At 40.2% G+C, this 14,062-nt stretch overlaps 1 protein-coding gene across 1 annotated transcript in view; it reads right to left on the reverse strand.

Moving 5' to 3' along the window:
* Positions 1 to 3,207: 3,207 nt before the first annotated feature.
* SLC35D1 (solute carrier family 35 member D1) overlaps positions 3,208 to 14,062 on the reverse strand; it is a 38,340-nt gene continuing 27,485 nt past the window's right edge. Inside the window, exons 11-12 of the mRNA XM_019646771.1 lie at positions 13,378 to 13,460; positions 3,208 to 3,532 (exon numbers count right to left, since the gene is read on the reverse strand). Coding sequence (XP_019502316.1) covers positions 3,424 to 3,532; positions 13,378 to 13,460 — 192 coding nt within the window. The 3' untranslated portion in view covers positions 3,208 to 3,423. The remainder of the gene's footprint in view (positions 3,533 to 13,377; positions 13,461 to 14,062) is intronic.

Here is a 14,062-nt window from a genome sequence, read left to right on the forward strand (position 1 = left end):
TTCATTTTTGCGCTGGCAGCTGCAAGTCAGCTCTCCATTAAGCTGTCTCTCCCGAGAACCAGCCTTGTAGAAAAGGCACAACTCAACTGAATTTGGACTCTTTCATCTCCCCTTGCACGGAACAACAGTGTAATTAATCTATCACTGCTTTGGAGTTTGTTCTTTGTTATTGGCTTATGAAGAGACATTATTCTGTATACGATTGGCTTATGAAATTGTTATAATTCCCCACAGTGTGTGTTATATAAAATACTGGCAAAGCAATCACAGTCTCTGAGCATAATGTGCCACCCAAAACACCTACCATAATGCCTGGCATAAAATAAATGCTCAGGAAATCGTTGCTTGCTGAATGAGGCCCAAATTCCTGGCTCCTATTCCAAACCAGTCACAGGAAACTCTACTATTCTTTCCATTAAGTTCCTTTTTCAGCTTTACTGACCTGAACTTCCCGTGGATTCTTGATATAGCAGGACTATGGAACACTTGTAAATGTACTTTCTTTTAACCTACAGGCAAGCTGGATCCTACAAATGATGGACTCATAAAATCAACAGCCATATGAGGTTATTAAAAACCACCTGACATGTGGGCCACCCAGGGTTATTTGAATCAATCTGGCACTAAGAGCAGACTGGCCAAGGAAGACCTCGCAGTCACTAACTCAAAAAGAGGAGCAGTAGTCAGAATTTGGCTTTCAAAATTCTTACCACAGCTCATCTCATAGGGCAAACTAAGGGTTTAACACTATACTGTCTCTTTTTCATCCCAGGAGGTAGTTAATAGGCCAAAGAATTTTTTTACCTGGTAAGATATCAACCTTGGGGCAAAATCCAGACATCTGGGCAGTGCTAGAATATTAGGTAAATCTCTAATGTACTCTGACCAAGCCTGCACATAACTGAAACAAACTCCAAAACAGCTGGCCAGTTCCAAAACAGCTGGAAGTCTCCAACTTCCCCAGGCGACTTTCTCTTACTTGAAACGTTGGTGGCAGTGGAAGGGGGCATCCAGGAATCAGGACATGGACAGGGCAGAAACCATGAGTTGTTCTACTGCTTGTGGTTGGTCAGAAAGCTCAGCATAGGCCAGGGGCGCTGAGGTCATGTGCATCCTGGTGGGGTTCTAGCTCAACACCTCCAAACACACCCAAAGGCTTTCATGATGAGAAGTTCTACAATGCAACTTATTTCTGAAGTCAAAGTTCCTTCCTTCATGTGGCTAATGGAAGGAACAGAACTGCTCCAATCGGCTCTCACATGGCTTCCCACTGTACCAGGTACAATCAGGCAGTGGCAGGCAACAGTCACAGCCAGCGGTGTGAAATCAACTGAGGCCAGCATGGAAGTTAGATGAAAGCTCTGGCCTACAGAGGGACCCATCCTTCTCCCTGATTTGTAAACCCTAGTCCTTGGACTCCAAATTCAATCAGCCGCTTGCCTCCTTGAAAGAGCTCAAGCTGACTCGGCTAGCATTCCCGTTTCCTCACTCCCCCAGAGAAAGGCAGTTAATCAATGGCAGCATGGTTCAATGGAAAAAATACAAATTTTGACTTATTAGCTAATCACCTACTCTCTTTGAGTCTTGTTTTCTCATAGGTAAAACAGCGATAGTAAGAGCCATTTTACACAAGATAATGTCCTATCCCCCCACTGGAATTTTCTCAGATCAGATGACACTGGGGAAAAAGTGAGCCTTAGGACCTCTTACATGGAGCTTATAACTTGGAAGTTGGTCATGAGGCTAATTCTAGAGACCCAGTACCATTGGACAGGCTTTAAAACATAAATAGGAACATGACCTCAATATAATTCTTCAAAAATAAAATCAAAACCTACCAGGGCCCCCGTTTGAGGCACGAAAATACTAATTGCTTAGGTCAAAGGAGCCCAGTGGATTCTAAACCCAGTGAAACAGAAGGTAGTGTGTGCACCAGTGCAAGGTACCCAGCCTCTTGTATACTCACTGCACAACTGGCCTGAGCAAACACTCATCCCCAAAGTCAATGGATGTCTCAAGTCACAGGACTGTGTTTGAGTTAACACCCCACCCCACCCAAAGAGACAATTCATACAATGCCCATTCACAGCTGCTCTCCCAGGATGCAGCACTGGTCTTGAGAGAAGCTGGCATGCTCATTAAGTGAGCCACACTACATGGGATGTAGATGGGAGTATCCAAAGGAGAGAGGTTTGCTCATGCCGTTTGAGGAGTAAGGAAGGTGATGGCTCGAACACTGACACTGCCAGACATAGAATAAGCCTTGAGAATACAGAAACATCAAGCCAGCCTTTCCCCTCCAGCCAATACATTCAGAAATGCAAGAGCTACTCATACTGATTCAATGAGGGTAAAAAGAGTAGCAACTACACCCAGAAAAGGGAAGCACGGGGAAATAGCTGGTGGTCGTCAGCTTGCCTGCCTGCTATTCTCTCAGAGAAAGGCTGAGCTGCCTGGTTTACAAAATGCAGCTCTTCACATGCATGACCTGTAGGTAGGACAGGTGCTTCTAACCCCATTTACAGATTTGCAAGTTCTGAGAGCTAAAAAAAGTTCTGTGACTTGTTCCTAGTCACAGTGTCTTCTGAATGGACCAACACAGCTAAGTTCTCTATCTTACCCTTGATCACTATAGCAGGGGTGAGATCCCTTAACTACTTCCAAAAACATCTCCATACCCCCAGCACTTACTACAATGTCAGGCACATATTATGTACCGAATACATTTTAGCTGAATGAAGCAGATAGATGAATAAAGGACTTAAACACCTACTTCTTCCATCCCTTCCAACACACCAAAGAGGGAACAGCATATTTTCAAGGAATGCACTGTGCTCATCCCATGAGACCTCAGGAAAGCCAACATGGAAAGCAATACACTTCAAAGCCCCATATATTTTTTAGTGCCAAAATTGTCATTTTTGGCAACTGCAGTGATGATATCCTGTGATGAAGAAAATGCAATTGTTAAGAAATATTATTCAAAAAGGAGAAGTTTCAGATACTTGGCTGCATTTCCAGGAGGAAGGCTAAAACTGCCTCCAGACACAGCAATGATTTGAATGAGGCGGCTCCAGTTGGAGCACTTTCTGTATGCAGCTCTCAGGGATACATGGATAGCAAACTATGAAATAAAGTATTTTCAAAACACTGATGTTTCACTGTCGGCACAAAAATAAAATAAATTAAGAAGCCCGGTGCATTTTCCAGTCTGATATAAATTAATTCAAATGGCATATTTAAAATAGAGTCAATTATAAGTTTCTCTCATAAAATATTAAAAGGCAGCAATCAATCCTCAGATTGTGTAAGTGCAAAGGAATGGTATTTTCTCCATATCAAGACCCCTCAGTATCTGTAAGAATTGCCAGTGTTCCGAGTTGATCCAACACTTGGGCCTCCATCGTCCAAGCAAGCCTCTGGTCATACTGCTCCTTTCCCTTTAATGTCCATCCTGTTACTGGCCTCTGACTGTTTGCTCAGCTGCTCTTCAGAGAAAGTGATGTAGGAATACACCAGGCTCCCAGCAATGCTGCAAAACAGAACACCACCATCAGGGAGGAACAGAGGGATGGCAAATGTAAGGGAGGCTCGTGTGAGGCAGGAGCTGCCTTTATAAATTAACAGCACATAAAATTAAACTAGATACAGCATTTTCATCCACCATACTAGAGACACACCCTTATCATGGTGCTACCCACTGTTGTTGATGCTCTGGGAAAATGTCTGCACATACTAGCCAGCAGGAGTGCCAATTTTTATAATCTCTCTGGAAGACAATCTGAAATAAAAAACTTTAGAATTCTGTTTATCCTTTGACCTAGCTATCTACTTCATTAATGAACTGTGTACATCTTCATAGACTTACCAACTAAGTGTTTACCACAAATTTACAATACCAGAAAATTAGATAAAGGGTAAATGTCCCACGGTGGGGAATTATATAAATTCATACAATAGAATACGATGCATCCATCAAAATGATATAAAATAAAAACAGGCAATGACATCTTAAATGAAAAAATAATCTCACAAAACATTATTTAATCCTATTTTATTTAAATGAACATCAATATGAGGGCCGGCCGAGTGGCTCAGTTGGTTAAGAGCTCGCTCAAGAGTTTGAGCTCTGAGCAACAGCGGTTCGAGTCCAGCCCGAGCTGAGCAGCCGCTAAGCTACCAATAGGTAGCAGGATGGCTCAGCTAAAAAAAAAAAAAAAAAAAAAAAATGAACATCAATATGTGCATTGATATGCGTCAGTATGAAGCCTAGCAGGAACACAACAAGAATATTAAGAATGGTTACATCTGGATGGTGAGATTATAGGTGATTTTTTTATTTGTATTTTCTACATTTTCAAAAATAATCAAGACAAAGAAATGTTGTTTTTAATAAGTTATGAAACTCATCCCAATTAATAAGTAAACGTGCAGACCCTGGGAAATTCACAGAGTTGGTTTCTCTGACTAGAATCAAGTTCACAGGAGAGAACCTATCATCTGAGCCCTCTGCCTCTGCTTTGATTGCTGGTACCCCTCACGTGTGCACCACACCTCCCACCAGCAGGCTTCATTCTTTTTGGACACTGATTACTCTTATCTATTCTCTGTGGGGACCGCAAACCTTTTAGGATACACAGCTTCCTGCTTCAATCACTAAACTGCAAGTGAGGTGGAGCTCAGAAAGCCGATACCCTAGACTGCCCTGACCTGCTCTTCCACTGAGCCTGCTGCCCAGGACTCCCTTGGGCATCCAGCTGGCAGCCTGGCCTGAGCTCTGCTTTCAGATGTCTCCGCCCTGGGTTTGGCCCCTACCTTCTGCTTGACCACTTTCTGCTTGTTTAAAATTAGTTCCACTTTCCTCTGGGATGTGGCGTCCCACCCCCAGACCAGCTGCAGCAGCGTGAGAGATGCTGAGCTCCTGCAAATAAGGAAGCAAGATGGGGCATGCACAGCGCTCAGTGATCATATTATGACCGTTTATTAACGTCGACTATGTGCCAAGTATTTTACATACATCTCCTGCTATTGCAATACGCCTGCAAGGTGCTCATTTAGAGATGAAGAATCTGAGTCCCAGAGTAATAATGTAACTTGCTCAAGGTCACAAAGCATCTCGATGATAGACCAGAATGAAACCCAGGTCAGTCTGATTTTCTCTACTGAAAAGGCTTCCTCCACGATGGCCCCTGCTCCACTGGATATTGCAGCTGCCTGTCCTTATTTTGTCCCCATCAGCCTACAAAGGTTCCAAGGCCTTAGTCTTAGCTCTACAGAGTCCAAGCACAGGCCTGGCACTTTTCAGCACAGCACAGTAAATAACTGCTGAGCTGAATATCTGCTATGGCCCCATTCAAAGAAAAGATCCTCATTAATGCAATCCTTGTGCCACTATTCACAGCTTCGTCTTCTCCATCTGGTAGCTTTATTCCATTTCTTTATTTTTATTTTTTAGAATTTGATCTCTCTGACTCTTCTGGAAACTTCTTCTAGTGTATCAAGTGGATGATTTTCCCTGGTAGCTGGGCTAGCACCTAAAAAGGTGGCTTACTGTAGCCTTCCTGACTGAAGCTAAAATTCTTCAAGGTTCCCCTGTCCATCTACATGACAGTAAGTTTCCCTTTGCCTCCAACCCCACCCCCCAGCCCCCAACAGAGTGGAAGGACTGCACCTCCTTTCTGTCATCCTATCCTCCTCTAGATTCCCCCCATGACAACCTACAACATAACAATGCTCTCTCGTTTTTTTTTGCTGTCAAGACAACCTTTGATGCTCATATTAAACCAATTTCACCTGGACAGAAATAATGGAGTGATGCAGAATACAAGAAGACAAGGCATGCCCTGGAATTTTTTCCAGGCTTGGTCCTCACGCAGTCGAAAATCCGCACATTAACTTTTGACTCCCCCAAAACTTAACTAGTAGCCTACTATTGACTGGAAGTCCCGCTGATAACATAAACAGCCGATTAACACATATTTTGTGTATGTATTATATACACTGTATTCTTACAATAAAGTAAGCTAGAGAAAAGAAAATGTTATTTAAAAATTATTTAAAAATACATTTACAGTATTGTAAATATTTACTGAAAAAAATCTGCACATAAGTGGACCCGCACAGTTCAAACCTGTGCTATTCAAGGGTCACCTGTAAATTGCTTCCCAGCAGCTTTGGGAATGCAGGGAAACTGAGAAGAGGATGGAGAAAAGAAAGGGAAGAGCCCAGAGGGTTGTTGTTTTTTGGGGAGGGCCTGTATCTGAATTTTTATATATCCACTACCAAATGTTTCTGAACCAGGACCTTCTACTACTTCAAGAAAAAACAAGGTCTCATTAATCTACTGACTCCATACACATTCAAGTTAAAGTTGATGACTTCTGGTACTCCGGAATTCGTATTTACATATTTGACCATCCTAAATATTCATTTCTTAAAATATCAAGCAATTCTTCATCTGCCTAATATTCAAATCACAGTACTCCCAACTATTAATTCACTGAGACCTGTTGAGGCAGATACAGCCAGGAGATAAACAGAAGAAAAAGACAAAGCTACAGTGCCCTGCAGACAGGGGTCTAGTTAGAACACTGCATGGCTGACTGGGAAGGGCTGAACAGTGCTGCTTCCTCTGCTGTGATCCCCTTCTGACCCTCCAAAGCCATGCAAACACAACCTACCTCCTCGGCCCACAACCATGCACATGACTTACCAGCTGCAGACAATCAGAGAGCCATTCTACACACACATACTAAAAATGCCTTCAATAGAGCAACTTCATGGCCAGGAAACAAGAGTCCTAACGTCGGGGCTGTCTCCCTCTCTTCTGGTAGCTGACATGTTCATTCATATGCTTAACCTGGTGGCTATGCCTCATAGACTAGACCCTACCTTCTATATTCCAGATGTAAAATAAGTCAATCTACTCCAAAACCTATGAGTCAAGACAGTTGGACTTCTACTGCTATTTCCTAACATACACTTCTTGCCACATAATTTCAGCTGGGCTTCTGGGTACATTCTTCCTACAGTGACCAGGGACACTCACTCTTAACTCCCCACACAGCAGCTGCCAAGGAGCCTTTTCTCATCTTTCTCAACAGCCAAATAAAGCCAAGCTGTGTATTTATCACCATCCAGAGCTTTCCAATCTGAATAGACAGAAACACAGAGGTGACACAGGGTTGAGTAAACGGCATGTAACTTGTGGACTCAGACATTTACAAAGCTCTGTGATGTGGAACAAGTTACTTAACCCAAAGCTTTAGTTCCCTCATTTGCCAGTCTTATAGGACTGAAGTGAGAATTACATAATTTATTTATATAGCAATATATTATATAATTATGTTAAATTATATATTGTTACTAAATTATATACTTAAATTATATAATACATTAATTGAAATACAGTAGACAATCAAAAACACATCCAATAGGGATAAAAGTAAAAATACCAAGGGACATGAGGAGCTAATACTGCCAAAAAGCAAAGGGAAGAAAAGGGTTTGGGCAGTTGCTGCTTTCTCTCATCTTCATGGCTGTACACCCATTCACCCAGAAAATCAAGGGGTCCTAAGTATAGTAAAGCCTTCCTGATTTGGGTCATCCAAGTAGGCCTTATTTGTATTGTGAGTAAGTCTCCACTATTAGTAGTTTATTAGTCATTCTCAGCGCGTTTTCCTGGTTGGGTATTCATTTTTCCTCTGTTATGCGGTATTAGAGACCCCTCACCGTCAGGCACCAACCAGCTTTTCCAGTATGACCCTGTGAAATCCCTCGTACTCTAATCATGCTGGAGTACCTACTGCTCATTCCTCTAATGCCTACATTTCCAGCGCCACAGTTTTGCTCATGCAGTACCCAATGAGCGGAATGCCCACCCTTCTCTCTCCCACCTCTCCATATCCTACTCACTGGTCAAGGCGAAGCCTAAGTCTCCTCTATGAAGTCTCCCAAGCAACCTTCTGTGTGACTTTGGTTCCTGAGACTATCACAACCTGTATTACTGGTGCCAGTCTGGATAGCTACTTTGTGACACTAGTGCCATAATAACTGTTGAAAGCTCTTTTGAGAGAATGTATAAAAAAAGTGCCTCATCATTGCTATTATTAACGCCACATAGGTGCTTAATGTTATTATAAATGCTATGATGCTTATATAAATGACAGCCATTACCATTAACACAATCCTTTCATACTCCCCTTCTCCTTCAGTCTAATCGCAACACAGAGGCCAGAGTGATCCTGTTACAACGAAATCAGATCATGTCACTCCTCTATTCAAAATCCTCCAACGACTCCATATCTCTTAAAAGTGTGCCCCTCCACCCCATCTCATTCATTCACGCCACTCCTGCCACACTGGCCTCCTTGCTGTTCCCTGAACACACCAGGCACACTCCCAATTCAGGACCTTTTCACTTGCCCTTCCTTCCAGAAATCAATGTGGCTTACTCCTTCCATTTTTTAGGTCTTTACACAAAATGTAACCTCAGTAAGTGCTCCCACCCCCTGCAGTCCTCTGTATATCCCCTTCCTTGCCTTATTTTTCTCCAGTACCATTTGTCACAGCTAACATTTTCACCAGCAAACAGTTCCCTCATCATCTCTTCATTCATTTTCTGTTTCCTCTACCAGAGGGAACACTCCATAAAGGGCAAGGGTTTTGATCAGTTTTGATAGCAGCAGCTCTATCCTCACTGCTTAAAACGATGTTTGGTACCTGGCAGGTACCTACCATACATTTGTTTATGAATAAATGCATCTTCCCAGCTAGATTGTAAATTTCCTGAAGATAAAAATTAGTCTATGGCTTTGCATACATAAATAGTCACATCCTTTAATATGAGTACAGAAAGGGTTCAACAATTCTTATTCCTACCCTGCATGCAAAGGGAGACAGGAGAATAAAGACAAAAAAATCAGTGGTAAGGTAGGACCTAAGCGAGAAGACTTTGCAAATGTGCAAAACAAAGAGGGGCCATTTTAATCTCTTAACCCCTGTGCTCTCACAGGGCTAAATCGGGGGCATATTTTTATAGTCAGATCAGGGTTAGAATCTCAACTCTGATTCTTACTATGGAAGCTGTGTGACCTTGGGCAAGTTATTTTACCCCTCTGAATCTCAATTACATCATCATATGAACTAGGAGATGATTAAATGAGATGACACTATAAAGGTAGCCAACATTTACTAGGTACTCAACAACCTTTAACTTCCTATCTGTTGCCTTCCCAGATATCTATTTATGTCCTGTCTATACTCAGGTAAGTGTTGGTCTGTGCACATACTTTAAAAATAGGAGTACCTTAGTCACAGAAGTCTAGCCATGATGTGAACCATTCTATCTGCCTGGGAGTTTTAGGATAACCTAAATGGTGCAGACACTTCCAAAAACAGCTCGGAAATTTCTTATAAACATACACTTACCATACAACCCAGGAATTCCACTCCTAGGTATTTACCCCAAATAAAATGAAAACTTATGTTCACATACAAACGTTTTAGCAGCTAATAAAAAACAGCTAAAAACCAGACACTACCCAAATGTCTTTCAACTCGTGAATGATAAACTGTGAGATATTCATAATGGAATACTACTCAGCAATAAAGAGGTACAAATTACTGACATATGCAACAACATAAAGCCTCAAATGCAACATGGAATCTCAAATATAATATGTTAAGTGAAGGAAGTCAGACCAAAAGCTACATAATATTATGTATTCTTATATGACATTCTAGGCACTATGTGGATATGAAACAGATACTTATTAGGGGCAGAGGGTAGGGGAAGAGGTTCAATGAAAAGGGACATGGGGAGTTGTTTGGTGGGGGAGGTAAAACTATTTTATATTTTGAATGTGCTGTGGTAGTTATATGACTGTATGCATTTGTCAAAACTCATTAATCTGTACTCTAAAAGGGGTGAATTGTACCGTATTTAAATCTATATTATTATCTTTTTTAATAGAAGGAAAAAAGAAGAATCAAAGGTAAAGATGAGTTCCAGAGATCCTGAAAATTTCAGCCTGGGCAGGTATGAGGATGATGATGTAATTTTATCTGGAAAGGCTACCATTCTCAGGTCAAAACCACAAGCCAGAGCCCAGTCACTAACAGAAGTACAGACGCATACTCTGTCACCACCCTTCACTATTCATTCCTCACCCTCTCAGTCACTTTTTGGGGCTTGGATGAGCACTCCAGTAACTGGCCACTGGAAAAAGGCATTTAGGGGAGTTGGAAACAACCAGGCTCTCAACAGAGCCCTACTGAAAAAAGGGCCTCCTTAAATCACAGAATCAAATTTGGATGGAACTGAGAAGCTACCAATGCTAACCTCCTGCTTCCTGCACTTGAATCATACCAGACAGAAGGCTATTTAAACTTTTCTTAAAACCGCAAAGAAACTAGGCAGGAAGGAGGGGAGCTAGATGGATTTGGGTTTAATCATATACAATCCTTTAAGAATACAGTTCAATTAGTGACCTCTTTCAAAATGCAGTCAGTCAAGATGGAATGACACCATTTCTAGTCAAAGTAAAATCTAGTAAATAGCCACTAAGTTTGGTTTTTACATAAAAAAAAAAGTAACATGCACAACCTATGAGTCTGCTTACTAACTAGTGGAAGGTAAGAAAATGTAAACAATAAAACCATAATTTTCATTTTAAAGAGAAAAAGTGAAAAAAAAAACAGACTATGTATATATAATATTTTCCTTTACAAAAGCTGAAAATGAAAAGCACATGGAAATAGTATTTAAACAGGTCACCTGGATTCTAATCCCAAAGCTGAAAATAAATTAAATGCTGACTGGCTGACTAAAATACATCACTTATTCACCACAGCCTTATAATAAAACAGGTATTAAAGAGATATGGCATGTAAATTTTATTACAATAAAACATGATATCAATTAGTAATTATTAAAAGTATTACACTGGGAGAATTTTCAAGATGTTGGTTTGATACACATTAGGCTGACACAGGTTGTAACATTCCAACATACTGAGGCACTTAAAAAAGTTATTTTGAATAGTCTTCAATGTGAAAAAAAGATACCTAATCTTTCTTCTAAGATACTATGTTATAAGAGATTTGAACTGCAGGGATCTGAAAATGCAAACAGAAGCTTTTACTTCTTCTTGGCTATTGGGTTATTTATTTGAAGGGGACAAAAAGAAAACGACATCTGAGTCACGTCTATGTAGTGTCATAATGATTCTTTAATCCAGGTTTTTAGAAATCAATGAAACTTAGGCAACATCCAAAGTCAGAACTAGTTCACCATGTTGCTCCTTATATCTTGGCCCTTTCTCACAAATATTTATGAAAGAAACCGATATTTACTAAGCCTAGATGTCAAGCAGTGAATTAGGTACTTTACATTCAGTAAATCATTTCATTCTAACAACTCTAAAGAGATAGGCATTTTCATCCCCAACACATAAGAAAACTGAAGCTCAGAAAAGATAAACAACTAAATCAAAGTCACACAGATGGCAAGCATCACACCTGCAACTCCAAACAAGGTCTGAAACTCAACTACTAATCATCCTTCTATAATATGCAATGCTAAGGTATACATGTATACTCGCCCTCTCACCAACTCCTACCCCCTCAAATAACAAATGACTTTTCCTCTAAAAGACAAATAACAATAGATGTCAAGGAAGAGGCAACAATGAATTATTAACCTATTAGAATTAGTGTTAAATTCTCCTATTGATCTATAAGGAAGGTAGAATAGGTATTATCATTTATTTATATTTCAGGGAATAAAAGTTCAAAGAGGTTATACAGTTTGCTGCAAATTAAAAAGATGATACTACTACCATATTCTAGTACAGAACTTTGTTTCCAAAGTGCTTTTTTACCAATCCATGTAGAATTCATCAAGCAAATATTTATTAAGCAACTACCAGGATTCATTCTAGGAGCTTGGGAAACTTGAGTGAACAAGATAGAGATCCCTACTCTCACAGAAGTTACATTCTAGCAGGGGAGACAGAAAACCGGCAATAAATATAAATAAGCAAATTATATAGTATATTAGAAAGAGATAAGTGCTCTGGAAAAGATAAACACAAAAGCAAAATAAAGAGCGTATGAGAATATTAGTTGTGGAAGAGCAGCAGGCTGCAATTTTAAATAAGGTAGTCAGGGTAGACTTCTTTGGGAAGGTAACATGAGCAAAAATGTATAGGCAGGCATAAAGGAGTTAGTCATGTAAGTATCCGGCAGTACAGTGTCCCAGGTGAGGAAATAATCTGTCCCAAAGCCCTAAAGTGAGAGCGTCCCCAGTACCTAAAAGAACAGCAAGGAGGTCTGTGCGGATGAAGTGGAGTGAGGAAGAAGAGAAGCAGGAGCTAAAATTGGAGAGCCATGGGGCGGGAGTGCAGGGTAAAAAGAAGAGTGACATCTTCTGACTTAACCTTCTACAAGGAATACACTGTCTACTCTGTTGAGAATTGCCTGGGGGATGGGGGTGGGAATAAGTCAAATCAAGGACAAGTACAGAAGACAAGGCAGTAATCTAGGCAAGAGATGCTGGTGGCTTAGATGATGACGGGAGCAATGCAAACGGTAATATATATATATATATATTTTTTTTCCCCCTGGATATATTCTGAAGGTAGAGCCAACAGAATTTGCTAACACAACGGATATTCGGTATAACACTAAACAGTCCAGGATGACGCCAAGGTTTTTGAACTGAAAGGCTGGAGTCTCCATCAATTGAGATGCAGAGGCTTTGGGTGGAACAGACTTTGGAGGAAATAAAAAGAGATCAGTTTTGGACACGGCAGCTGGAGATGTCAAGTGGCCTCTTACATATACAAGTCTGAGTTCAGGACAGGGGTCTGGCACAAGTACAAATTTGAGAATTTGTAAGCATATAATTATATTTAAAACCATGATACTCAAAATTTTGAACTGAAAAAGATCTTTTGTACAAGACACCCTCATCATTGATGAAAATAAAGTCTAAAGAAATGCAGTGATATGACCAAGGTCAGACACATATAAAGCATTTCTAACAGAGCTGGTACTCTTTAGCTCTGAATTTTCTTGAGAGCTATACTGCCATCTAGGATAATAAATAACAACTTATTTTTTTGAAGGCTAAATAAAAGAAATTCAACTTCCAGAAAAGATTCCCCAAATACTGTACATAAAATATGGAACAATTTTCTCCCACTTTCTTAAAAAGCATTATCTAAGGATATTAAATATAATATACTGTAGGCACTCCATAAATGTTTGTTTAATAAAATAAACAAATTTACCATAGCCCAAACTTACTGTGACATAATTTGAATATCTAAATTCCACTTGTCGAAGTGGTTACATTTAAATATTTTCACTTACCTGATATTTAAGCCAATGAAGTTTGTCCACGTGAAAATATAATCTCCACCAAAGACCATTCCAATATAAGTTATTAGTATATTCTACACAAAAGGAAATACATTGTTACATAGGTTTAACTGAGCTTTTTCATTATTCATATAAACATTCACACTATAACCCAAATGCCTATCCTTAAAATACAAAAACAGACAGACAATAACAAAGACCCACCAATCCTAAAATGAGCTGCAGTTTGAGCAAGAACACCAATAAGGAAACAACGATATTAGCCTCAGCCCAGTCTCTCTCTCAGCACACTAAATGCTTTCACCAATACTGAAAAGTACTAAAAATTATCAAGCCTCCTCTGTCCCGTGGTATGGGCTGACATGATAAACCTAAATAGAGAAACACTGCTGTGACTAGAGGTAGGAAACATTGAGGCACAATTAACAATTGTAGAAAAGATAGCTTTTTCCTCCCGTTAACTGCTGACTTGTGAGGGGAGAGTGAAGGGAAAGCTTGCTTATGTGCAAGAGTCTTTCCCTCATTTTTGAAAACTATAAAGGAGACAATGGGGGGGGAGGGGTTTACCAACATGAAGACAAGTTGTTAGAGGAATCTTCCTTGGTACTTTAAAGAAACACATGAGAAGTCATCTCAAAGTAGCATCCCTAAAATCACCTCTTCTGACTCCCCTAAA

The sequence above is a fragment of the Hipposideros armiger genome, unplaced genomic scaffold (genome assembly GCF_001890085.2).
Source record: "Hipposideros armiger isolate ML-2016 unplaced genomic scaffold, ASM189008v1 scaffold_106, whole genome shotgun sequence".
In the NCBI taxonomy this organism is placed as follows: domain Eukaryota; kingdom Metazoa; phylum Chordata; class Mammalia; order Chiroptera; family Hipposideridae; genus Hipposideros; species Hipposideros armiger.